The sequence below is a fragment of the Erpetoichthys calabaricus genome, chromosome 2 (genome assembly GCF_900747795.2).
Source record: "Erpetoichthys calabaricus chromosome 2, fErpCal1.3, whole genome shotgun sequence".
In the NCBI taxonomy this organism is placed as follows: domain Eukaryota; kingdom Metazoa; phylum Chordata; class Cladistia; order Polypteriformes; family Polypteridae; genus Erpetoichthys; species Erpetoichthys calabaricus.
In genome coordinates this window covers 69,042,240-69,069,499 of record NC_041395.2, presented here as the reverse complement: position 1 = coordinate 69,069,499, position 27,260 = coordinate 69,042,240, and the positions used below count along the sequence as shown (strand labels likewise).

The 27,260-nt window shown below is 38.0% G+C and overlaps 1 protein-coding gene across 3 annotated transcripts in view; it reads right to left on the bottom strand.

The window, feature by feature from the left end:
* The window catches only part of LOC114645957 (UPF0606 protein KIAA1549L-like), a 333,503-nt gene that overhangs the window by 31,361 nt on the left and 274,882 nt on the right, over window positions 1–27,260 (bottom strand). For all 3 annotated transcript variants that reach the window (XM_028793895.2, XM_028793894.2, XM_051923802.1), the window contains 4 exons: window positions 26,272–26,295; window positions 20,642–20,826; window positions 9,810–10,033; window positions 7,149–7,281 (listed from right to left, as the gene is read on the bottom strand). In XM_028793895.2, the coding sequence (XP_028649728.2) occupies window positions 7,149–7,281; window positions 9,810–10,033; window positions 20,642–20,826; window positions 26,272–26,295 (566 nt within the window). The remainder of the gene's footprint in view (window positions 1–7,148; window positions 7,282–9,809; window positions 10,034–20,641; window positions 20,827–26,271; window positions 26,296–27,260) is intronic.

Here is a 27,260-nt window from a genome sequence, read left to right as displayed (position 1 = left end):
ATGCTGAGTGACTGGAGTTTGACTGTAACATCCTTACTGGGCGTCCTTAATCTAATTTCAGGGATGAGACAAGATGAAGCCCTTCCTGGCGACACCTGATATAAGGCATGAAGAAGCCCTGGGCAGGAGAGACAGTCCTTCACAGGGCACAGAGAATCACATTGGGTCAATTTAGATTCACCTTATTAGCAGAGAAAAACCCATGGAAAAATGGGGGAATATGCAAACTTTGGAGGTGCGAATTAAATGAATGATACTAAATATATTAGATAGCAGCACTAACTTAATATGCTGCTGCTGGAGTATGTGAATTTCTCCTTGGGATTAATAAAGTATCTCTTGATGAGATTAAAGACGGGGCTTGCTAGGGTTTATGCCACATGCTATTTGACTCTCCATGTTGCTATAAAAACGAATAAGTGCAGAAGTACAACTTCAAATTTTTTTGGTCTAGCTGAATGCTGACATATACCCCGTTCAAACCTCTTGGGGCCAATCACAGTTGCCATGTTATGAACATGATAGATAGATAGATAGATAGATAGATAGATAGATAGATAGATAGATAGATAGATAGATAGATAGATAGATAGATAGATAGATAGATAGATAGATAGATAGATAGATAGATAGATAGATAGATAGATAGATAGATAGATACTTTATTAATCCCCAAGGGGAAATCCCCATACTCCAGCAGCAGCATACTGAGAAAAAACAATATTAAATTAAAGAGTGATAAAAATGCAGGTATAACAGACAGTAACTTTGTATAATGTTAACGTTTACCCCCCGGGTGGAACTGAAGAGTCGCATAGTGTTGGGGAGGAACAATATGAAACCTGTTCCTATCTAATTATTGAGATATTCTTCAAGTGGGATTTCACTTTGAGGCCTCTGAGATAAACAAAATGTTCTATCTATCTATCTATCTATCTATCTATCTATCTATCTATCTATCTATCTATCTATCTATCTATCTATCTATCTATCTATCTATCTATCTATCTATCTATCTATCTATCTATCTATCTATCTATCTATCTATCTATCTATCTATCTATCTATCTATCTATCTATCTATCTATCTATCTATCCAACCTCTGGGCCACCCCACCACATAAAATAACATTTGAATGATTGATTTTTTATCTGCAGAATCTTGTGGGAAATGCTTGTGCTTTACTTGTTATGCCATAACGAAAGATTATCATGTGAAATGTCATTACATTTCTTAAAATGTAGCCAGATTTTCAGCTCAAATACCAGAGTAGAGATGATGGAAGTGCTAAAGCAATTTAACATTAGTGCGGCCATGGAAACAAAACACAAGGGATAACCACAAGAGCCAGTTTTCAAGTAGCTCACTTCATGACGTAACAAGAAAATCCATTTTTGTAGGGCAGGTTTGTAAACCAGAGTGCTTCACCACTGCTTTGAAAAACAAAGGAGTTAAAGAATGTGGGTCTTCCTAGAACATCATAATATCGAAATTCAGCCTACTGAAAAAGCACTGAAATGTAACTTGTTTTCAGCTGCATGTGATGAGACAAAAGACTTCTTTTGTCTTCCACTGGTAGAGAAACAGTCACTGAGGAGCTGCTTGACTTAAAAAGCTTGTTTTGAGGTGGAGGAATATTTCAATTCATATCCAAGGCCATCTAAAGACTACAGCTACCCTAGCAAAAGCTGAAGTGGCTATGGGGCTCCTGTTATGACAGGTACTGAAAACAGACTATTCTCCTAAACATGCAAGAAGATGAGCAAACCCTGAGACATGCAGTCATATCTCAGGAGACTTAAAATTAAATTCAAACTATTAATTAAATTAGTACATGTCAAGCACACCGTTGTAAAGATTTGGGATTATATTAACTCAAATTTGCACTAGAGGTGGACTGTGGTGATGTGATTTATCTTTAAATAGGCTTTCTCTCTAAGAAAATACATTCAAAATTTGTAATAATAGTCAAACATAAAATGGTTATTAGACCTCAGATGCATAGTTGATATTGCAGGCCATTTAAATGCACTCAACATTATTTTACAAGGCAAAAATGTTACTATATAAGAAATGAGTTTGAGAAACATCTCTTATTTCTCATGCCTGTATGCAGCAGTAGAGAGCAGCTACACACATGCTAATATTTTTGACAGAATGAGGAAATATGTGATCATAATTGCATCTCTGGTAAAGAAGTCTGTCTGACACTTTCAGGGCTTTTTGCAGGTTGAGAACATCCTTTTTTCCTCTTAATTTGCTCACTTTCGATATAAATAAAGAACAGTGGACCGGCAGCCAGAACTGTGGACAGGTTGTGCACTGAAACACTTTATAGTTGTTATCAACAGTCTTCGCACTGGAGTTGTACTGCAGCCATAACAAGACAAAATTCCTCAAACTATGCAAAGAAAGCACTCAGCTTATTAGTTTAATACATATTTATAAGCCACCTTTTTGATTTGTGACGATGAACAAATACCAATCCAATCCCACCTTCTGATGGTTTTCCCATCCATGAATTGATGTTAACTATTAGGATTTAACTTAACTTCTTTTAGATCTCTGGTTCTAAATCACAGCTCACATCAGAAGAACAGTTTTGATCATTACATGCCATTTAGCCCAACAAAGCTCACCACACCTATTTGCCTACTTTTAATAATTGTACTAGTCAGTAAATTACCACTCTCTACCACATTGCTTGGTAATTTACTCCATGTGCCTATGGTTCTCTATGTGAAGAACGTTAATAAGGTGCAAAATCGACTCAATTTAAATAAAAAATTCAATTTAAAGTAAAAACTGGGATCCACTGTACTAATTCATGTCATGATTTTATAAAATTCAGTCATATTACTTCTTAATTTTCATTTAATTAAACTGTAAAGGTTCAGCTCCTTCAATTTTCATACATAGTTCAAACTTCTCGACCCTGTAAAAACAGCCTAGTGACTTTTCTGTGTACTTTCTTTATTATTGCTGTGTCGTTTTTGTAATATGGAGACCACAACTGCACACAGTACTCCAGATGGTGCCTCACTATTTTATTATATACAGTAGCTTAAGCATAATTTCCCTTGATTCATACTTTACACATTGTGCTATACCTAACCTAACATCTCACCAGCCTTCTTGATTGCTTCTGTATATGTGTGGATGTTGGTAATGGCGAGTCCATTACTGTATTTTTAATTTTCAATACCTCCAAAACCTAACATTTTTACTTCCTATGTGTGACATTTGACATTTATTTACAATATGTTATTTCTGCCTCAAATCTACCTGAGCTTGTATGTAATCCAGATCCCTCTGTAATGATTCGACTTGTTCTGCCATTGCACCTAGTTTGGCATCATCTGCAAACTTTTTCAGCTTTTTTTACATTCTTGTTAGCATTTTATTATTATCCACTTTTATTCATGTTCATTTTATCCTGACATTGATGTAATTAAACAAACTTCATATTTTTTTAAAAAGCTAATCTACACAAAATAAGGCCTTAGCCGTCACCCTTCTTAATATATTTCACTCGCCTTAAATTGATGCTTCAGTGATGACAGGAGTTTATCCATTTACCCTTCACTAGGCAGAATAATACATCTCTGTTTCCAGAAAAGTTGGGATGCTGTGTAACTTGTACATACAACATAATGCAAAGGGCAGCACGGTGGTGCAGTGGTAGCGCTGCTGCCTCACAGTAAGGAGACCCAGGTTCGCTTCCCGGGTCCTCCCTGCATGGAGTTTGCATGTTCTCCCCGTGTCTGCGTGGGTTTCCTCCCACAGTCCAAAGACATGCAGGTCAGGTGCATTGGTGATTCTAAATTGTCCCTGGTGTGTGTGCGTGTGCCCTGCGGTGGGCTGGCGCCCTGCCCAGGATTTGTTTCCGGCCTTGCGCCCTGTGTTGGCTGGGATTGGCTCCTAAATTGTCCCTAGTGTGTGCTTGGTGTGTGGGTGTGCGCCCTGCCCAGGGTTTGTTCCTACCTTGCGCCCTGTGTTGGCTGGGATTGGCTCCAGCAGAATCCCGTGACCCTGTAGTTGGGATATAGCAGGTTGGACAATGACTGACTGTCTGACATAATGCAATGATTTGCATATCATTTAAATACCCAGAATAAATTCAAGGGAATTTCTTCAAAACTATACCGACCACTAAATTATTAGCCTTTTTCACATGTAGGCAGCTTTCAGACTGTACGAAAGGTAATTTAGATGCAGGTAAGCAAAACAACAAGCACCATGGAAAGCAGCTCTTCTATGTCCTCTGTGTCAGAATAGGTTTTCTTTATCACCAATCAGGATATGAGATGTTGAAGTGATCAGGATCCAAAGTTAGGGAAGGGTTACTTGATAATCACAAACAAATGAGAGCACGAATAAAGTTTACATTTTCAAAACTATACATTTTCCCCCATTCACACTGTAATACCGAGCCGGAATTTTCAAAAGATTACGGCTGTCAAGAGGATTTTCAAAAGTCTCCTTTTTTGTTGAGTTAAAAACGGCAGGATAGTGTGGATGAAATATGAAATGGGAGACTAACATCTGCTTTTTTAAATGAAAACATAGTAGTGTGGTCTCAGCCAACAATCCCAGCCAACACAGGGCACAAGGCAGGAAACAAACCCCGGGCAGGGCGCCAGCCCACCGCAGGGCGCGCACACACTAGGGACAATTTAGAATCGTCAATGCACCTAACCTGCATGTCTTTGGACTGTGGGAGGAAACCCACGCAGACACAAGGAGAACATGCAAACTCCACACAGGGAGGACCTGGGAAGCGAACCCGGGTCTCCTAACTACGAGGCAGCAGCGCTATCCACTGCGCCACTGTGCCGCCCGCTACCTACATTCAAGACCATTTTATGCGAACATTGTCAACGACAAAGAAAAAAACATGGTAAGCCTTCTGCTCCAATAATGAAACATAATTCTAAAATATAGAATGTACTAGGGCAGCACGGTGGCGCAGTGGGTAGCGCTGCTGCCTCGCAGTTGGGTGACCTGGGGACCCGGGTTCTCTTCCCGGGTCCTCCCTGCGTGGAGTTTGCATGTTCTCCCCGTGTCTGCGTGGGTTTCCTCCCACAGTCCAAAGACATGCAGGTTAGGTGGATTGGCGATTCTACTTTGGCCCTAGTGTGTGCTTGGTGTGTGGTGTGTTTGTGTGTGTCCTGCGGTGGGTTGGCACCCTGCCCGGGATTGGTTCCTGCCTTGTGCCCTGTGTTGGCTGGGATTGGCTCCAGCAGACCCCCGTGACCCTGTGTTCGGATTCAGCGGGTTGGAAAATGGATGGATGGATGGAGAATGTACTATATATGTGTAGAAAGACCTGGAAATAAAAGGTGACCATCTTTACTTTTAATTTATAATCATATCTTCATCTCAACCTCAAAATGCTTGTACTGTATATGGAACTGTGTGCATGTACTACAAGGTCTTTTATTATTCTTGTTTTATATTTGTATATTTGTGCATGTTACACAGAAACAAATTTTATCAAACTGATTGAGCAAACAAGTCTAAAATGGCAGAAACATGTCTGCTTAATAGCTCCACAACTCTGTCATAGTCTTTTAGCTTCGCTCTTTGGCTTCCCTAAATTTCTACACATCATCACTTTATATAGCTCCTAGCCCAACCTTACAAAACCATGTACCCTGAGGTGGCCCTTTTATTCTCTTTGGGGGCAAATTAAGAACAAGATACTATAAGATGGAATCCAAGTGCACTTCTTTACACAAAGGTCTTGGGAATATGGAGCAAATTATTGAGACATGTAGTTTGAAGAAGAAATCTTGACAACTTTTAATAAGTATGTGGATGAGATACAGTGACAAGTCAGCAAGTAGCTAAGCAAATCAGTCTGATCAGTCCCATTTGTCAAATGTCTTAAGTCAGAGGTTCCCAAGCTTTTATGGTCTGTGACCCCATTTTGAAATCTCAGCTTTTTTGCAACCCCAGCTGTTTGTAATATTGGCATTGACTTCCTATTCAATACATCGAGTAATTTTTTTTTTGTTCTATTTTTAAATATTTTCTTGTGACCCCATTAGCATATCGCAACCCCAAGGTTAGCAAACGCTGTCTTATGTTCTTATAAAGAGAGCTTTTGAATTTGATATAATTTGCTGCATGCTAGACCATGGATGGATGGCATTGTGTGTATGTATATGCTACATTTGCGTTTTACTGTTCTTAATGGACATTGATACATTTTACATATGCTCTAAGGCTGTCTGCTGATAAATGGTGTCATTTCTTTATGGCTTCACCTCATTTTGCATTATCTTCTCTTTTGGCACAACTGGTTTTCGTGGCTTCTCCTGATCCTTTGGACCTAACAAGGTTTCAAAAATCTGACCTTAGACCTTAATATGGGATGCACAGATTTTCTCTGTCAGGAGGATACCACAATATAATAACTTCAGACGCAGTCCCCAACAAAGCAAAAGTATCTCTGATACAAGGATGGAGAGTAAAGTGATGCCCAGCCAGGCTCAGTTACTCATGCCAGTGAATAAGAGCAGAAGGCAGACGAGTCATAATAAGAATGAAAAAAAAATGTTTTAAAATGACATACAAAAAAGTAGGCAAAAATCCACGAGGTAAGGTGGGTCAAAAAAAAAAAAACAAAACACAAGACACGACTAAAGGAAGAACTCAGCAGCGGACTTTGAATTGGCACCAAGCACAATACCACAGAAAACAAAGAAAGCTCGACCTCTCTTTTTATTTCCCTTTGCTCCTCCCATCAAAACACTGTAGCTAAACAGCAGATAAAAATGGTAAATAAAATTGCACATGAATGAAGGAGTGAGGATAGACTCCAAGACCCATCCTGATAATCATTCTGATTATAATTCTGCTTTGAAATTATTAGTAATAATACACATACAGTATGTATAACATTCCGAATGATACAACATCCTCCACACACTTACAATACTGACCTTAACAATAAATCAGAAGAACAACATTTATTAAATTTGTCTTTTCATTTCAGTTACCATGAATATACTCATTTCTACTTGCAGGCTCTGCTGGATTAAATCATTTAAAAGTGTAAAGATTGCATGCTTTTGTTCTTTTAAAAAGAAGGAACAGCATTGAATGGTGAGATTGAATTTAAGAGGCCAGCCTTACTTACATCATACCCACTGTTTCGAATGCCCCGCCTCGGCTTCTCCCTCGTCACAAGCAGGTCCATTTCAGTTCCTCCTGGGCTGGGGCTGTTGAGAGATTGCCTACTTCTGTATGATGGGTTCTTCATTTGGGATTGTCTGTAATTGTTTCAAAGCAGAACTCTCAGGACAGTTTACCAAACCAGCGTACTTAGTAAGAGGTATAAAGTAAGCATTGCCATTAAAGCATCCGACACAGGAGGAGAGGGAACTGATATTACTGAAAAAGTCAAACTCTTTAGCAATACTGTGCATTCAAACAAATTCAATAAAAATAACAAGCTCTGTCCCGCTGATCTGATTAATGAAAGACATTTATTCAAACAGTCACATACTGTTTAGTTTTTCATTTTCAGATCACACTGCTGATTCACAAAGCCAATCTCAACAAAAGCACACAAAACATTTAAGTTATGATACAATGTGCAATTGAGTACCTGGTGGGTGTATCATCTCCATTTTTGGATTCCATATGTTACCACTGTCATTGTTATTATGAAATCAGCCCAAAATATCTGCCAAAGCTTTTTCTTTTTTTTTCATTGTCCATTTTCTACCCTGCAACATCTTACATGGTGAAGTATCTGGATTTTAATTAACATGGTCTTCTTAAAAGAAGCACATCGCCCTGCCACTTTAATGTATTATACCTCTCTATGTAGTATGTCACCTCTCTACTCTCTAGCCACCTCAATAAAATGATAAGTGTTTGTGTGATTGTGCCTGTGTGTCCGTCCACTTGCTATGTCTCAGTCATTCCAACAAATGGTGCATCACAAACATTTGTAGTAATAAAATGTCATTCCATCAGATGGAACATCATATAGATTTTTAGCAGTGCATATTAATACTACAAATGATTATGATGCACCATCTGTTGGAATGACAAAAGCAATGCATATATCTCTGTCTCTATTCTGTGCCATTTGGTGTGGGTTTCGTAAAAGCGGTTTTAGCAATTATCAAAGTATTCTCCACTTAAAAGAGAATAACTATACCCAATTAAGCTAATAAAATGAAATAATTATCCCTAAGCACAAAATCAGGGATAAGGTAATATGCTTTAAAAGAAATAATTTGTTGTTCAATAGTTCAGATAGAACACTGACACTTATGTTGCACTGGACCCCTAATAGGAAACTCACCTGTAAATCAAGAAAAATCTTTGCATTTTTATAGCAGAGGCCAACACAGACCCAATAATCTGGAAAAGCATGTCCAGCATTTCAGGGGTACCAAACTATACAAAATAAATTTGAAAACAAATTCCAAAAAAAACCCAACACATTTACTCTCAATTCTTTAACAAACATACTTCACACTCTTAAAAATAAAGTTGCCAAACAGGTTCTTCAGAGTGATACCATAGGAAAACCATTTTTGGTTCCCGAAAGAAGTATCTGAGAAAAAGTTTCACAAAGAACATTTATTTATGGTTCCATAAATAGCTGTGAATAGATGATATCAGATTTGTGGAATTCCAGTGGGTTCACAATTTTTTAAAAGGACTTCTGCTGCACGTAGGCTAAACTCAGTTTTTTGTTTTTGATCTGTTATATCCTGCTACATAGCTTACTATAGATTTCTGTTTTTTAACTTATTAAAGAACCTTTCAAATTCTAGAAGAATCAATTTTATATGCAAAAACCCTTCCCAGAATTAACTCGTTCTTTGTCAAGCAATGGTACTAGAAGGAACCATAAACCCAGTAAAGAATCATTTTAGGACCATTACTTTAAGAGTGCATGATTGTCAAATAACAAGATACTCCATAATGCACCAGTACACCAAATTACCTGACCTGGTTGTGTGAACTGTGAACAAGTCATCTATTGCATGCTTCGTTTTGCGTTAATTATTACAGCAGTTGCATGTGTGCCTGCACAAATGAGCATAATGGCAGTAAGTTGTAAGCTACTTCAGTAAGAGCACACTGAGTCACAATCTTGAACACAAATTTTTCAGGTAGGAAAGCGCGATTTGATATTTATAATTCTGTCAGTGTCACTTCGCTTCACAGATAGAACTTGTAACTGACAAACACTGTTTTACTTTTTCTCGTTTTAAGCTACAGTATCCTCCATGCTTGCAGCTGAAAGCGGAAACAGACAGCTTTTTTTTTTTTTGGTTCTTTATTTTGCCTTATACGATTTCTTGTATTAGGAATTTGTTAGTTTTCGCATACCCTTTGGGGTCAGAGCATAGGGTCAGCCATTACAGGTTAAGGGTCTTGCTCAACGGCCCAGCAGAGTAGGATCTCTTTTGGCAGTGACAGGGATTCAAACCAGCAACCTTCTGGATACCAGAACAGATCCTTAGCCTCAGAGCCACCATTCCGCCCTCAAAGCTCGACCTCTCTTTGCACTAAAAAGAGGATTTTAGCGGGTAATAATAACAATAAATATAATAATATAATCCTGATCTAGATGTTGCACTACACTACAGTCCTCCTATCACACTGGTCTTTGAAATGTGTGAATTTCACCTCTCAATGGCCCTGTTTCGTTACTTCTAGCTCACTAAGGACTCCTTGCCCAGGCTTACAGTGACAAATATATCTGGGAGATGTCCCATAGCTTATACTCACCATGAATGGCACCACAGAAGATAAAAACTAAAAATCATACCTGGTTTTGGACTTTACATAAGTAGAGGACAGGTCTTCTTCTGGATTTAGTACTTTGTCCAGCTCAGCTTGTGCTTTTTCATAAGCCTGTTTTTGCTTTTGAGTGATGGATTTTTTGCCACTGTCTACGGCAGGAAAATCATAGTAGCCTTTCCGTTTTGCCTTCAGTCTCAGTTTGTTGCGGTAATGTTCAATGTCGGATTTCTGCTTCAAAGCTTTATTCACCTAGAAAGTGAAATCATACTATAACAAGTAGCAAAATGCAAACAGGAGCATGTAAAAGCTAAGCTTATTAGGAATAAATAATTAGCTTCAAGATTATCTTTAGAATGAGCAAGCATTTTCCTTTGTTCTAAATCATTCCATTGTTCTAAATGACTTCACCATGTTTCAGTTTAAGCATTCTGTAAAGCTGCAGCTTTGTACATGTGAAGATACTATTACTGTTAAAATGAATGTTGCTGTAAAAATTACAGACTGATTGATTGACTAACCTGCTGACCATTTGCTTTCACAGTTCCACTACAAGAGAGCCCTGGGTATGCTTTTCCAGTTTATCACCCACCCTGCTAACCTACATTTTCATGTTTCTTGGTTGTTTTGAAAAATACATACTATGTGACACATTCCAATAACTTCAAGTTAAATACCCCATCATGGTAGTTTGCTTAATTCAGTCAGTGCTTTTGATGACACAGAAGGTTCTCCACCATCCACACCACCACAACACTATTCGAGTTATACATTTCTCAAATTGAAATGTATGTCACATGTACAAACTTTAATTTATTTTTTAGCATTTAATTTAGACAAAAGTAAAGAGAGTTATAAGGTTATCCGTGAAATTCTGTATATAGCATGTTAAACACGTTTAATTCCCAAATTCTCAAAAAATAACTTTTATGCTTATTTTTTTACTGATTTTCATAAACTGTACATAGTATTCTATATAGCTGGCTGGCATTCAGTGCCAAATTTTCTGAAGCACAATGTCTGTTTTATGGTATGTCTTACTTGCAGCCCCACCCTAATAAACCAATTTTTCACACAATGGATAAACATCTTGTTCAAAACAGTTTGCATTGTGAGAATGGCAGGCAAGAACTACGTGATACAGTAATGGCAAGCATCCTTTAGTACATTATGGCTGCCCAGGGAAGCTAAAATTTACCATGGCAACAGAAGATCAAAATCCGGGACTGCATTCTGAATGGGACATATTTATTGAACGTCTTGGAATTATTCCTGGGAATTGCACAAAAAGTCAGACTAGGATAAGAATTTTTCCTAACTCACAGCAGTGCATAGGAAGTATTCACAAAGCGATGTAGTCCCAGTCCCAGCGAGAAGAAGAAGACTATTTCTAAATATGAATAATGTCATGACTTCACGACACCTGGAGGTCATGATGACATTATGTAGTTTTCTGATACTAACACAGACTTGACCATAAAGATAGGAGAGAGAGGTTAGGAGCACGCACTGATATGGCACATTGCTGCACCCACCACATAACAAACCAACTCAGGATCTCAGATTAGGACCCGAGTGCAGCCATGACACCTCAGCACCACACTAGTTGAGATGAAATGGAACAGTGTGAAGTTTTTTATGGTGCCTAGAGTGCCAATTCTGACACCAACCCTCAAGTTTTTTCCCTGTAAATTGGAGGGCTTAAATGCAGGGCTGTGCCCTATGCTTGCTGGGATAGACTACAGCTTCCCTGTGACCCTGCTCAGCATAACACACATGTCACAATTTCCTACACCATAATTTTGCATGGTACACAAGTAAGAGTCACTGGTGTTTAATTACTTGGATCCACATTTTGGATGGACTGGAGTCACATTTGCAGCGTTGAGTCCTCAGGTACTTGTCTTTTGTCAAGGGACTGCTTAAATATTACTAAGAAGGTCTTAAAATTGATGTCTATCATTTATTTCAGTACAGTGGGTAAAATCCCACCTGGTCCAGGAGTTTTATTAGTCTTCAATGAAAGGGCTTGAATCACATCTGACTCTTCTATTTTAAAATCAGGGAGCTGAGAGTTTGTTTTTCTTTTGCATGGAGCAGTCCATCTGCTTCTTCATTTACAAATACTTGGGTGAAATATTTGTTTGGATCATTTGCTATTTCCTTCTCATTTTTAATGATTTCTCCATTTGTATTGCTAAGGTTTCTTAAATTCTCTTTTATCATCTTTTTTACTAGAGTAGTACTCAAAAATTGTTTGTTGCTTGTTTTGGCTTTTTTTTTTTAATTTCTGTTTCTCTTTTGACCTTTCTAATGTGTTTTTTGACCTCCTGATGCAGTGCCTTGTATTCCTCTAGTCAGAAATATTTGTCTGTTTTTTAAATTTCTTGTATAGTAATATTTTCAGATTTACTTTTTTAACAATGTCTTGTTTATCCAGGCTATTGGCCATTTTTTTAGACTTTTTAATTTGTGGTTTTAGGAGTGGACTTATTTTGAGCCTAGGTCAGAATGTCTCTGAAGTGACACCATTTATCATTTATATTATTACTTTCCCATTCTGTGTTTTATAGACACTTCCTCATCCACATAAAGTCTGCTTTCCTCATATTTTAAGTACTGATTTTGGCATACATTTGTGTGTTTTCAAAGATAATCTTACATTTTACCATGGTGTGATAAATGTTATTTAAAGTACAAATAATTTCTGCTTTTATTACTCTGCCTTTATTGTTAGATGTGATCTAGGCAGACATTAGCATATGTTGAGATGGGTTCACATCACAACACATTTGGAAGTACTTCCCATATTCTGACTACTGAGATTGCTGACCAATGAATGAGCTGCCAGCTTCAGTTTTCTTTTACCTAAAGCTTATGGGAATAAATCTGAGACAATAACTCTATTTTTACATTGCTGATTTCAGATATTAAGGGTCTGCATATTGGAAGATGATATGAACCTGTAGTGTTGCTATCCATGGTCATTATATTGTACGAGGGGCGTTCAAAAAGTTTCCGCACTTTTATATTTTCGTTGGAAATAGTAAGGCAGAAGGAGTAGTAATTGAGCATTACAAAGCTGGTACGACGATGGGAAAATTGCATTGCAAACGAAGGTGACTATCATAAAAACATGATATAATTTGTTTTTGAAATTCTTAACAGAGTTAAAAAAAAGTGCAGAAACGTTTTGAACGTCTCTCGTACTTGATTTTATGTGATCCTTGCAACTTGAATGCCAGTTTTTTATCCATCAACAGATCTTTCACCTGTTTGCTTATATACCAGAAAAAAACGTGTTTGTCCTCTGCCATCATCTCTCATTTTTTTGATTATTGTACAATAAATATTTCATTTAATGTGATTCATTTCCAGCTTCTTTTAAAATTGCACCAAAATACGCTTTGAAAAATGTATCAAAATTGTTATCCGCATCAAGTCTACACTTTGAAACTTTTAAATGATAATCACCTATCTATGACCTTGAGCTGAATCTCAGGTTTCACATATGTCACATTAATTTACACAGTTAGGAGTCATTCATTACACAATAATTTATAGACTTGTTCAAATTAAAATTCAACAACCTTCTCATGCAAAAAATAGCATCCTGCTAACTGCAGTAAAGTTCACTTATTATGCAAATTCCTCTATCATTCATTTACCTAATTTTCAGTTTTATCATTGGGCCCAAACTACTAAAGTTTGGAGAGGATCAAGAAGTACTAATGTTATATTGACATGAAGGGGCCTACCAACCCATCCTTTATATGCCCAAATAGACAAATTACTGCAAATTCAGAAAAAAACAATGGTTCAGAACGCACTGAGAATCTGAAGTCAGTGCAAATGTTATCTTACATCAGAAGTCTCAGAAGTCAGTTGCACCAATAAAACTAACCATATTTTCCTGTTTCACTAAGGTATCCACTATCTGATTAAAGGTGCTGCAATGCGTGTAGGCCTTCGGAGACTTGTATACTGATATTGGATTCAGCGGGTTGGAAAATGGATGGATGGATGGGTGGATGGATTCAATTGTTTTGAACAACTCTGTATTAAGCAAATTTTCTGAAATGCAATATGCCTCAATTTCTTATCCTTCCTCCTTTATATTTTTCAGTGATATTGCTGGAGAATTACATGACACTTTCAGACAACATGAAACAATTTTAGAAACTGGACCTCACAATCAGATTTCAAGATGATACATAGAGATTAACCTTAGAGAGAATACACTCTTCCTGTGGCATAATTATATACTGAACATATCGATCTTGATGTAGAATATCAAAATGTACTTAGAATTAGCCCCTGGATTTTATAATCATTCTCAAGCACCTGCATCTCTTATGCACGTATTTTGACTATGGCCACAGTTCACAACCTGCTGTCTTTACTTACAATTTTATCAAGCAGTTTTATTTCTTTCATGTGGGGATAGAGGATGTGAATGAAAGCAAAACACTCAACATATTTATGTATCAAATTTAAAATATATGAATAACTTTATTTTAATTCCTTGCATTTACATATTAATGCATATATGTAAGTTAAATAAAAAACTAAAAAAGTAATACATTGGCTGCACTTACAGTGCTTGAGACTTTGATATTTTGCAGCCTAATAGGACTGGTTGAATGCCTTGCTCCTTGAAAGATATCGCTGTACCACATTTATTGAATATTATCAGATTTAAAATTCTCTTACAAAATAAGGAATCCCTTTCTTAAGTGTCCATAATGTTATATTGTATGTATCTGCAAACATATTTCTAGCTATCAGCAAGTGTACGTTCCCTCAGGTGCCCTATTTAGAGCTGTCCTTGCCAGTCATAGAGTTTACACCATCTGTTTATACTGTACTACCCCACCAGGTCAAATATTTGTCTAGGAAATTATTTTTCAGACGTTGAACTATTGAGAGATTTTTATAAAAAAAAGCAAATCCACCCTCATCATCATCCTGCCTCATCAGACAGAAGCATTAAAGCCACAGATCTCACATCTGTTAACTCATCTCTTTGAATTGCATATTGTTGGCTTTACAGTATTTATACTGTCTAACAGCTGTCATCATACTTGATCACATCTGTCAGGATGAATTTATTTTTAAACTTTCTGAATATGTTTTCATATTTTGCTTCCCTGAAATTAAATTGTATTGGTAACACTATAGTTTGGTTTACATTACTCATTTAGGCTTATGTAACAAGACCTTGACATACAATTCTTTGGGTCTTCATAGCACTTACAAAGCATCAGTAAAGTGTTAATTCAGCTCTGCAATGTGACCCTCTAACAAAACGTCACTTTAGAGTGGTCTGGAGCGGCTTAACTGAGACACATGTCTCATGATATTACATATTTAGTATAAAACCTGTGAATCCTGCACAGAGATGAATAACTTATTTACTGATGTTTTATAAGTGTTAGGAAGACCAATAGAAGCCTTTGTTAAGGTCTTTTTACTTAAGCGCAAATGAGTAATAGATGCATTTTTGCAGTACGTAAACTAAACTGTTACCATTTTATGTATTACGTTATTTTCTGTTGCCATTTTGATGATTCATTCTATGTTTCATATTGCATTTTGTGCCAATGTACACCGTCCAGTTGCAGTGCTGCTACTGCACATTCATCATATGGTCATGTGTCGGACATCATCTTATTTAAGGACCGAGAGTTGACGTACCTCCCTGTCTGAACTCTTCTTGCAAAATAAAATAGAAAATGCAGTTTAATTAAGAATTTAAATTAAGAATTTAAATTTCCCAATTAGGCCCACTTGATAATTTCTGTTTTTGCTCAAAAATGAAAGTTCACCAATCAAATAAATCTTGCTTGTCTTCAGGTTACAGTTTCTGTTTTGCTTACTAGTCTCTGACACTCTGCCCACCCAGGATATTCTCTTTTCATTGAATGATGTGGTCATGTTTTTCTTTTTAAATATACTTTATGATAATAATCAATTTTTGTCTACAAAAGTATTATTTGGTGAAGGTACCAGTTCTTGCATTTATACCATAATGCCTTGAATTGTAGAGCAATGTTGACTTTTCCTTAGTAAATTCTTTTATTTGTTCATGTAAAGGAACTTATGCCCAGATACTGTTTGTAGACGTCAGTTCAGCATTTAACACTATTGTCTCTGAAATGTTGCTAACTAAGCTTCTACAAACTGAACTGAATATTTCCACCTGTAAATGGATTTACTGACAAATTGGAAGCAGTATGTTTGGATGGGCTCTCACCTCTCGGACTGCCTCTATATTAGTTCAGATGCCCTTCAAGTCTGTGCCCTCTTCCCCCATACACTATTCCTTGTCCACCAATGACTATAGGGTCCACTGACCCCTCAGTAAAAATCTTTTCATTTGCTAGTAACACAACCTTTATTGGATTAATTTCTAATGGCAGTGGTAATGAAACAGCTCACAGAAAGGAGGCAGCTCATCTTGTGTCTTGGTGCACTGCAAATAACCAACCAAGACAGTAGTAGACACTGTAAATGATTTTCACAAACAGCAGTTACAGCCTCTCTCACTACTGATTAATGATTCTACAGTCAATACACTGGGATCCCTCAAATTCTGGGGCACAACTATCATAAACACTCTCAGCTGGGACATTACCACAACGTCCGTCACTAAGAAGGCTCAGCAATGGTTGTACTTTTTATGTCAACTAAAGAAATTTAATACTTCCCAACCCATCCCAGTACATTTTACAAAACCATAATTGAAAATGCGATCACATTCTACATTGTTGTCTGGTTTAGTTGAGCAATGGTCCACTCCAAAAATAAATGAGAGCATGTTGTGAAGTCTGGCAAGAGAATAATTAGCTGTGCTGTTCCATCTGTTGCAAACTTGTATACATCTCGTGTCACTAACCATGTCTAAAGGATCACCACTGAGTCATCTCACACAGGTCATCACTTGTTCCAAAAATTCCCTCCTGGTAGGTCAATTTTAGTTCAATTAAAACTAAAACTAATAGACATATAAACAGTTTCTTTTCCAGAGCCATAATCCTTGCAAATCAGTAATTTAGCCTGTCCATCCATCCATCCATCCATTGTCTCCCGCTTATCCGAGGTCGGGTCGCGGGGGCAGCAGCTTGAGCAGAGATGCCCAGACTTCCCTCTCCCCGGCCACTTCTTCTAGCTCTTCCGGGAGAATCCCAAGGCGTTCCCAGGCCAGTCGAGAGACATAGTCCCTCCAGCGTGTCCTGGGTCTTCCCCGGGGCCTCCTCCCGGTTGGACGTGCCCGGAACACCTCACCAGGGAGGCGTCCAGGAGGCATCCTGATCAGATGCCCGAGCCACCTCATCTGACTCCTCTCGATGCGGAGGAGCAGCGGCTCTACTCTGAGCCCCTCCCGGATGACTGAGCTTCTCACCCTATCTTTAAGGGAAAGCCCAGACACCCTGCGGAGGAAACTCATTTCAGCCGCTTGTATTCGCGATCTCGTTCTTTCGGTCACTACCCATAGTTCATGACCATAGGTGAGGGTAGGAACATAGATTGACTGGTAAATTGAGAGCTTCGCCTTGCGGCTCAGCTCCTTTTTCACCACGACAGACCGATGCAGCGCCCGCATTACTGCGGATGCCGCACCGATCCGCCTGTCGATCTCACGCTCCATTCTTCCCTCACTCGTGAACAAGATCCCGAGATACTTGAACTCCTCCACTTGAAGCAGGATCTCGCTACCAACCCTGAGAGGGCACTCCACCCTTTTCCGGCTGAGGACCATGGTCTCGGATTTGGAGGTGCTGATTCTCATTCCAGCCGCTTCACACTCGGCTGCGAACCGATCCAGAGAGAGCTGAAGATCACGGCCTGATGAAGCAAACAGGACAATATCATCTGCAAAAAGCAGTGACCCAATCCTGAGCCCACCAAACCGGACCCCCTCAACGCCCTGGCTGCGCCTAGAAATTCTGTCCATAAAAGTTATGAACAGAATCGGTGACAAAGGGCAGCCCTGGCGGAGTCCAACTCTCACTGGAAACGGGTTCGACTTACTGCCGGCAATGCGGACCAAGCTCTGGCACCGATCGTACAGGGACCGAACAGCCCTTATCAGGGGGGCCGGTACCCCATACTCTCGGAGTACCCCCCACAGGATACCCCGAGGGACACGGTCGAATGCCTTTTCCAAGTCCACAAAACACATGTAGACTGGTTGGGCAAACTCCCATGCACCCTCCAGGACCCTGCTAAGGGTATAGAGCTGGTCCACTGTTCCGCGACCAGGACGAAAACCACACTGTTCCTCCTGAATCCGAGGCTCGACTATTCCTCACTTATTAATATGTTCTCATATAAAAGTGCGTGTATATACAGTATATGGACATGTACATGAACACACACACTTTACACACATGCTTTCACCTGCACATCATTTGCAAATCTCCTTTATAATCACACTATTCTGAAACTGTTTATTACAACCTGTATATCTTGTTTATATGTGATTTTGTCTTATGTTATGAACAGCTCCAAAGCTACCAAGTTAAATTCCTGTACATTAAGTACCAGCAAAAAAAGTGATTCTGATTCTAGAGGCATGTGGGCATCTTTAGCGACTGTTTAATCAAGTGTTGTCCAATTTATCTGAATTGGTGTTTTGTTCATTTTAAGTTCTCGGCATTTCTGTCATGTCTCTCTCGTGGATATAATTACGACTATAACTTTCTTTATTTACAGTCATATGAAAAAGTTTCGGAACCCCCAGCCTGCATAATAATTTACTTACTTTCAACAAAAAAGATAACAGTGGTATGTCTTTCATTTCCTAGGAACATCTGAGTACTGTGGTGTTTTCCGAACAAAGATTTTTAGTGAAGCAGTATTTAGTTGTATGAAATTAAATTAAATGTGAAAAACTGGCTGTGCAAAAATTTGGGTACCCTTGTAATTTTTCTGATTTGAATGCATGTAACTGCTCAATACTGATTACTTGCAACACCAAATTGGTTGGATTAGCTCGTTAAGCCTTGAACTTCATAGTCAGGTGTGTCCAATCATGAGAAAAGGTATTTAAGGTGGTCAATTGCAAGTTGTGCTTCCCTTTGACTCTCCTCTGAAGAGTGACAGCATGGGATCCTCAAAGCAACACTCAAAAGATCTGAAAACAAAGATTGTTCAGTATCATGGTTTAGGGGAAGGCTACAAAAAGCTATCTCAGAGGTCTAAACTGTCAGTTTCAACTGTAAGGAATGTAATCAGGAAATGGAAGGCCACATGCACGGTTGCTGTTAAACCCAGGTCTGGCAGGGCAAGAAAAATACAGGAGCGGCATATGCACAGGACTGTGAGAATGGTTACAGACAACCCACAGATCACCTCCAAAGGCCTGCAAGAACATCTTGCTGCAGATGGTGTATCTGTACATCGTTCTACAATTCAGCGCAATTTGCACAAAGAACATCTGTATGGCAGGGTGATGAGAAAGAAGCCCTTTCTGCACTCACACCAAAGACAGAGTCGCTTGTTGTATGCAAGTGCTCATTTAGACAAGCCAGATTCATTTTTGAACAAAGTGCTTTGGACTGATGAGACAAAAATTGAGTTATTTGGTCATAACAAAGAGCGCTTTGCATGGCGGAAGAATAACACCGCATTACAAGAAAAAACACCTGCTACCTACTGTCAAATTCGATGGAGGTTCCATCATGCTATGGGGCTGTGTGGCTAGTTCAGGGACTGGGGCCCTTGTTAAAGTTGATGGTCAGATGAATTCAACCCAATATCAACAAATTCTTCAGGATGATGTTCAAGCATCAGTCACAAAGTTGAAGTTATGCAGGGGTTGGATATTCCAACAAGACAATGACCCAAAACACAGTTCGAAATTTACAAAGGCATTCATGCAGAGGGAGAAGTACAATGTTCTGTAATGGCCGTCACCGTCTCCTGACTTGAATATCATTGAAAATCTATGGGATGACTTGAAGCAGGCTGTCCATGCTCGGCAGCCATTAAATTTAACTGAACTGGAGAGATTTTGTGTGGAAGAATGGTCAAAAATACCTCCATCCATAATCCAGACACTCATCAAAGGCTATAGGAGGTGTCTAGAGGCTGTTATATTTGCAAAAGGAGGCTCAACTAAGTATTGATGTAATATCTCTGTTGGGGTGCTCAAATTTATGCACCTGTCTAATTTTGTTATGATGCATATTGCATATTTTCTGTTAATCCAATTAACTTAATGTCACTGCTGAAATACTACTGTTTCCATAAGGTATGTCAATGAAAGCTCAGCCAATGATAAACAAAAATCCAAAGAATTAAGAGGGGTTCCCAAACCTTTTCACATACTGTATGTAAAGGTGTATATACTAATTTCTGCCTGTTCATGCATACTTGATGGAACACTATATACTAAATTGTTGTCTCTTTTTGCATAAAATCACCTTCTGTCTGTTATGAAGGTTTTATTCAAGTTGCTTTTCTCACTGGGATCATCAGTACGAAGTACGAAATCCAAAGTTTCCAGTAATTCACTAAGGTCATTGCTCTTGGCAAGTTACTGGCTGTCATAAGGAAAGCAAATACAAAAATGTATCTAAATGAAAATTAGCTAATAAAAAATAACAGTAAAAAATGAAATAGCTGTGCTTATCACATGGAAGAAGAAAAGTTCTGAATAAAAACAAATCATTTGGGTTCTCATGTCTATCACACTGAAAGGTAGTTCTTATGGCCCATATTCTCTATGTTCTGGCATTCACTGAACATATTACAGTAATTTTTAATGACTTTAAGCTCTTCCATTGTATTAAAAATCTTTCACTTGCAATTAGTACACTGATAATGCAAATATGTGCCAAATGAATTACTTACTTCTCCATTGACGATGGCAGAGTCCTGGCTCCTCTCTGAGGCAGGATGGGAATAGCTGGGTGGTGCTGCCAAGGGTCTGATGGAAATCAGCTGCAGTGACCCGGAAGATGTATCAAAAGCATCATATGAAGACCTAGATACTCGTTCAAACAGGATTGCTCCTTCTTCACCATCAAGCTTTGGCACTAAAAATTCATGCAGAATAACAAGAAATGTCATTCCAGTCTATCACACAGGCAAGGAAACACAAAGAGGAGGCACAATGACATCTTTTCTTTTTGTTATCAGACACGACTGTTTAAAATCCCTGTCTGAACAGAGAATGTCGCTCTATGACATATCTAATTCATCCTGCTCTGAGTTGTATTCAGTGTCATCAACTATGCAGCATTGCCTTTTGCTTCTAACTGAGAAGTTGACAGGGGTTTAGTCATTGCTGCCAACTGAGCAGGGATCTGCATACCATGTGACCAGATGCTTGCTGAATTGAGTGATTATTATGAATCTTTAATTGATTTACCCACAGGGAGCGGTTTGACCACAGAAGGGTAACCTTCAACACTTTAGGATTTATTACCTAGTTACATACTAAAAGAATGCCATTGACCATCCACACAGACATGGTTTCTAGATAATGGCCCTATGGGAACAACATTTTATACTCTAAGTCTTTAGTGGCAAGTCAATCAGTCGACTAAATAGTTAGAGTTAATGGTCAGTAATGACCAGTTGGCAATTACAATACAAAAATGGAATAAATGGAGAGTTGCTGTAGTACCAAGACAGTCATATCTCTCTATACAGTATATAAAATCCAACGTCTGTCTGTCTACTTTTCACGAGAGAACTACTTAATGGATTTAGATTGGGGTTTTTTTCTATAATTTGCTTGAACATTCCGGTTGATTTTGCGACTTCTCTCATCGCACTATGTATCATAGTTCTCTTGTGGTACTGATTTATTTGCGTGAATCTGAGAGACACGCAGTGGGCCAAGGGGAGGGGGAAGTGTGACATCAAGAATAGGGAGCTGGGAAGGGCCCTCCTCACTGTCCTGTTTCACTACTAAGTGGGCGGAGCCATGGGGGACGGCTAGTATATTATATATGCTGATACTATTATTTGTATTGAGAATGAGACAAGTGCATAATGGTGCAGAGCACTGCATAAACTGCTGAATTTGAAAGCAACTCCTAAGATATACTCATTAATTATCAAATATATTTAATATGCTTTCATTTACACTGTAGCTCATAGTAGCATGCCACCTATAGTTTAACAAAAATATTGGGTATGCCTTTGATACTTAAAGGTTACAAAATAAATATAGATTAATCACTTCATATTTTGCCCCTTAGTATTTCTCTCAGCTGTTCTTGCTCATATGATGTCTAGCGAGTGAGACAGTATGATAGGGTTCAGTGAAGTAAAACATTTTTTGGAAACTGTGCAGTATTTCCCATTACACTATATGACTCATAAGCTCAACAGATTTGTGAATTTAATTGTGTGAATGGTGGTTAGAAGCCTACACAATGTTTGGAACATCTTTGATCAAGGTAGTATAATTAAAAAACAGAAGGGTCACTAGGGGGTACTGGGGACAAAAGCAGGTATAGAAGTACAAAAAAAAGCCTCTACCCAACCATTCACAAACTGTTTTATCCAGTTTTAGAGTTATAGAGAATATGGGCCTCATGTATAAAAAGTGCGTGCGCACAAAAATGTTGCATAAGAACGTTTCCACGTTCAAATCATGATATATAAAACCTAAACTTGGCGTAAAGCCACGCACATTTCCACGGTAGCTCATACCCTGTCGTATGCAAGTTCTCCACTCGATTTTGCAGACTGGCAGCACCCAGAGTCAAAGCAGTGCTACTGTTCCTGTGTCGTTACCCTTTCTTTTTTAGATCCACATCCCTGACGCGGCTTTATAAATACACTGAAATTAACCGCATATTGTTTATTAGTTTAATGCATCTGCTTGTAATTAACCTGTAACAATATAATGGTCCACAGAATGGTCAAACTATTCCAAATACCATAACTTCTTTAGCGTTGTTACTCTCACTGCACCTTCTTTTTCTTTCAGCTGCTCCCGTTGGTGTTGCCACCTAATTTTTTGGATCATCTTTATCCATATTACTCTCACTGCCCCACTCGGAGTATTTATATCACTGTATCTGAGTGTGAATCACAGCTGTACAGCAGCTGATCGGAAAGAGAATTATCGGTATACAGCATCAAGCACACGCTGCCTCAGCCATGCTGTCTATTGAAATGCTCTCATATGACAAATGCTTCAGAGCCTTTCCTGTACTGACCTCGAAGTTCAGAAACAGTTTCATCCCAAGATCTCTAAACACACTCAATCAGTCCATCAAGTGCTCCTTGTAGAACTGTTTGTACTTATAAGTACAATTACCTCACTGTAAACTTGCGATAGATACAGTTATAACATTGTATAACCTGAGCTACTTTATAAACCACATATTTACATATGATGACGATATCATTTTTAAGATGGAATGCAACAAAATATGTTTATTATATTATAAACATAAAACTTTAACTTCATTTAAATAATCGATATTGTTAATAATTAAACGTGAGGACACGGTGCCGCAGCGCTAGCGAGCCGCTTACGCTCTGTTCACAGATTGTTCCTGTCTCGTGCTGTATTCTTGCTGATGCTGACGTGACAATGGAGGGACAGATGGATAGAATAATTAAACATGTACTATGAAGATAGTTCTTAAAAGTTTTGAAGAATCGGTGTTCTAAGCTTACAGATAGCTTAACGTCTATTACAGAGCTAATTGTGTGGCGATTGGGTATTTGGAGAAAGAAAAGTGAGGACAGGAATTGGAGGTTAGTATGTTTGAAAGAGACAGTATTTCTACAATAAATTATTTCATCGAAGGTCGCGCATGGCGCAGCAAGCATCTTGTGTGAGGCAGGAACAATCTGTGGACAAGGCGCCTGCTCGTCACTATCACTGCGCCACTGTGTTCCCATGTTTAATAACATGCTTTAACTCCTATCATCATCATCATCCTATATCATGCATACATCTCAGTATTTTAATTATTCATAGAGCTGTAATATCACGAATGTAATGGATTCTGTGTCCTGTCGGAGAAAGAGAAAGCCCAGAAGCACGCAGTGATTCACACACATAGAAGATCAAATACAAAACAAAGCATTTAACGTGCTACTTTAGTTACAATGGGATTGAGAAACTAGTAAATTAAACGATTTTAAGATGAAGTTTATGATGTTCTACTTTAATGACAAAATAAACTATGTGATTGAAGTGGACATTTTGAGATTAAGGTTGACATTTCATGCTTTTTTCCCCACTGTGTGCCTTTTTTTTCTCTGTACCCTAATAAGCTTTCATATGACACTCAGCTGGTGGGCTACGACTCGCCTTTTAATGGCAACTTTGATATGTGACAACTTCTTTTTTATTTTGGGCACTGTGCGACTTTGTGAACTTGAGCTTTCAAGTATCTCTGGCATGCTATGTCACTCAATCAACTTCCTTTTGTTGTTTATACCACTGTTTAAACCAACAAATAATACGTCTTTCCTTGCCTCCACTTGCTATTCGCTGAAATTCTTCTATTTTCCCTCTTGCTTTTGCCATTGTCTTTTCACAGAAGGCTGAGCTTAAGGGCTATTTATATTAATTTGCATATTCAAAGAGGTGTAATTCTGGGAGGAGTTGGGGCGGGACAGCAGGTGTGTGCACGTGCGTTACTTTTCACATTGACCGGGATTTATGGAGCGGAAGAACGTGGAAGTTCGCACAGATTTATGCATCTGGATTTTTTTGTGTGTAAGCACATGTCCGCTTTTTTGCTTACGCCATGTTATAGTGCGAATTCTACGCACGGCGTTATGCATGAGGCCCCTGGAGTCTACCTCAGCAAATTCAGGTACAAGGCTGGAAATAAATCTGAATGGGGAAACCACTCCATTGCAGGGCAAAAAATAACTATCCTTTAAAAATAATATGTGCTACTCGACCCTCATTTGTGTATCAGTGATTGAGTTATATGATTTGACTGTTTTGAATTCTAGAATATTTCAATGCTATTACTGAGCTATTTAAATAATTATTACTATTTTAAGAATTGTTCTTTGCTGAAAAATCACTTCAGTTCCTCTAAATCTTTCATTTATGTGTTCCTATAAACATTGATTTCCCCCAGCTGTCACAATCTCAGGTTGGTTAGTAATATTAAATCGGCCAGGTAAAAGTATATGAGATGATTATGTCCCTCGGTGAGCTGGCTTCCATCAATTGTTCTCTCTCACACCAACCATTTATGGGATAAAGCTTAACTGGCAAATAAATGACTGCACCATGGTCCATGAAAGTTTAGACAGGGCTAAAATAGATGAACCATCGATTGGTGAAGCTCCTCATAATTGAAATGTTTTTTGATTTTTAAGAAGTTGATTTATTATAGAAAAATTAAATACAACAGGATGGTAATGGAGACTGGAGATCATAAGGGCATTCTGCTTTCTTCAATATTTGCTGTAATTATGTTCTGTGGAAGCATTACTTCTTGCTTCTTTATAAATAAATTCTGTGTTATGGAGAGATGCACAGAAATATAATAAATCTTTTTATACAAAACATAAAATAGAAAAGCTGTAGATGATCACTGGACTGCTGGCAACAGTTTTCTGTGAAGCCTAACTGAAGAATGTCTTTAGATAAAAGACTGTAAAGAAAACAAAAGTAGTTTAATCCGTAGTAATAAAATTGTCTTTGTTTTGCAGTGTGCTAGTTGTGTTTTTGTACAACTGTGACAGAGATTTATAAAAGAATAGTTTTAAGAATGTACTCCTGATCTGCTACGCTACACAGGTGGGCCACACCTCAGCAACAACAACATTTATTTCTATAGCACATTTTTACACAAAGGATGTAGCTCAAAGTGCTTTACAACATGTCAAACAAGTAGTTACAGGCAAAGAAAAGCAAAAGAATTTAGATAAGAAAAATTTAATTAATACATAGTACACAAAAGTTACACACTTGCATGAGAAAGATATAAAATTCAGAAAAGAACAGTCCTTAAATATAAAACTGTTTTTAATGTTTTTAAATAAGAATCTAACTACAGTATAATGTCAGACAACCAGGGTGGATAGAAAAAAATGTGAAAAAACTCTAGTTAAGCTGGAGAACAAAAGAAAACCAAATCTGCAGGAATTTCAGGCCAAAAGACCACCCAGAACCCACTGGTCCTTCTACCTACATAAATGTTCTTAAGTAGTTCTTTAGTGTTTTTTTTTTATGCTTCGTCTTAGAGGACTCCACACACAGGCTGGAGTAACTTAAGTAAGTTAATATTTTGTTCCTAAACAATCTCTTTCTAACCCTTTAACCCCAAAATCCGTAAAAGAAATATAATTTCCACAAAACAAAAGAGAAGTTCATGTAGCATATCCGAATGAAGGTTTTGTTAGACACACACATATATAATAATGTCTCATTAAAGTCAGAATTCCTATGAATTACATTGTTAGGCCAATTAGCTTGACAACCATATTCAGTTTTATTATTAGAAATAAGAAATGAAGAAGCATTGAGAATCTCTTACCAATTCTGTTATTTGTTGTTAAACCTGAAAAAAAATGGAAAAAGAAAGCATTATTTTATAATCAGCATATTCTTTTATTGGTCAATTGTTCCTTGAGGTTAGTGTCCTTTTTGAATATGTGACATTAGTTTAGTTTTGCTGAAGGAAGATACTTTTTTAATTAATCTTGGAAAAAAATCTGTCATTCCTGTAGAAGTATTTAACAGGAGCAGCAGAAAGAAATGTTCAGGGTGTTATTGCATGTAGATCAGCAACAAAGTGCGGACTGGGCATGTTACACTCTGAACTGGTCTGTTTGTGAAGCTCCACCAGTGGTCACATTCTACTTGACTCTTTAAAACTTTTCTTCCTCCCTCCAGAATTGTACTATCCGTGACTGTTTTCTTTAAACTAAATCCTCTATACCAGTGGTTCTCAGACTTGATCCTGGGTACCCACTGTGGCTGCAGGTTTTTGTTCCAACCAGACTCACAAATGGTAATAATAATCAATAACAACTGATCTAATTCAATTAGCTGGTCTTTTTAAAGACATTTAGAAATATTTCTATTTTTTTTTTCTTAAGCTATAAATGCTTAACTCTCTTTTGTTGTTTTCCTATTATTTTCCCTTTTCCTGTGTAGTTGGCTCCCTTCATTTAACCCTAATAGTGACAATTAACAACTAGCGCAGCAGACACCTGGGATGATGAAAGTAGCAACAACTTCAGTGTCGGACTCGCTAATTAGTAAATAATCAATTAAATATCCAGAACACCTGGAAAGCAGAAGGAAAATTAGGTTAAAAATACTGTTAACGACTGAAATAAAATATATTCTCCATATAACTGCTTATTACATTTTAATAAAAATCTATTAAACTTAGTTTGTAATTTCTACATTGACTCCAAAACACAGAAAATGGGAAATAATGACTCATTTAATTAGGCTAAGAGTCCAATAAAAAATGGAAGTTGGTTGAAACAAAAACCTGCAGCCACAGTGGGTCCC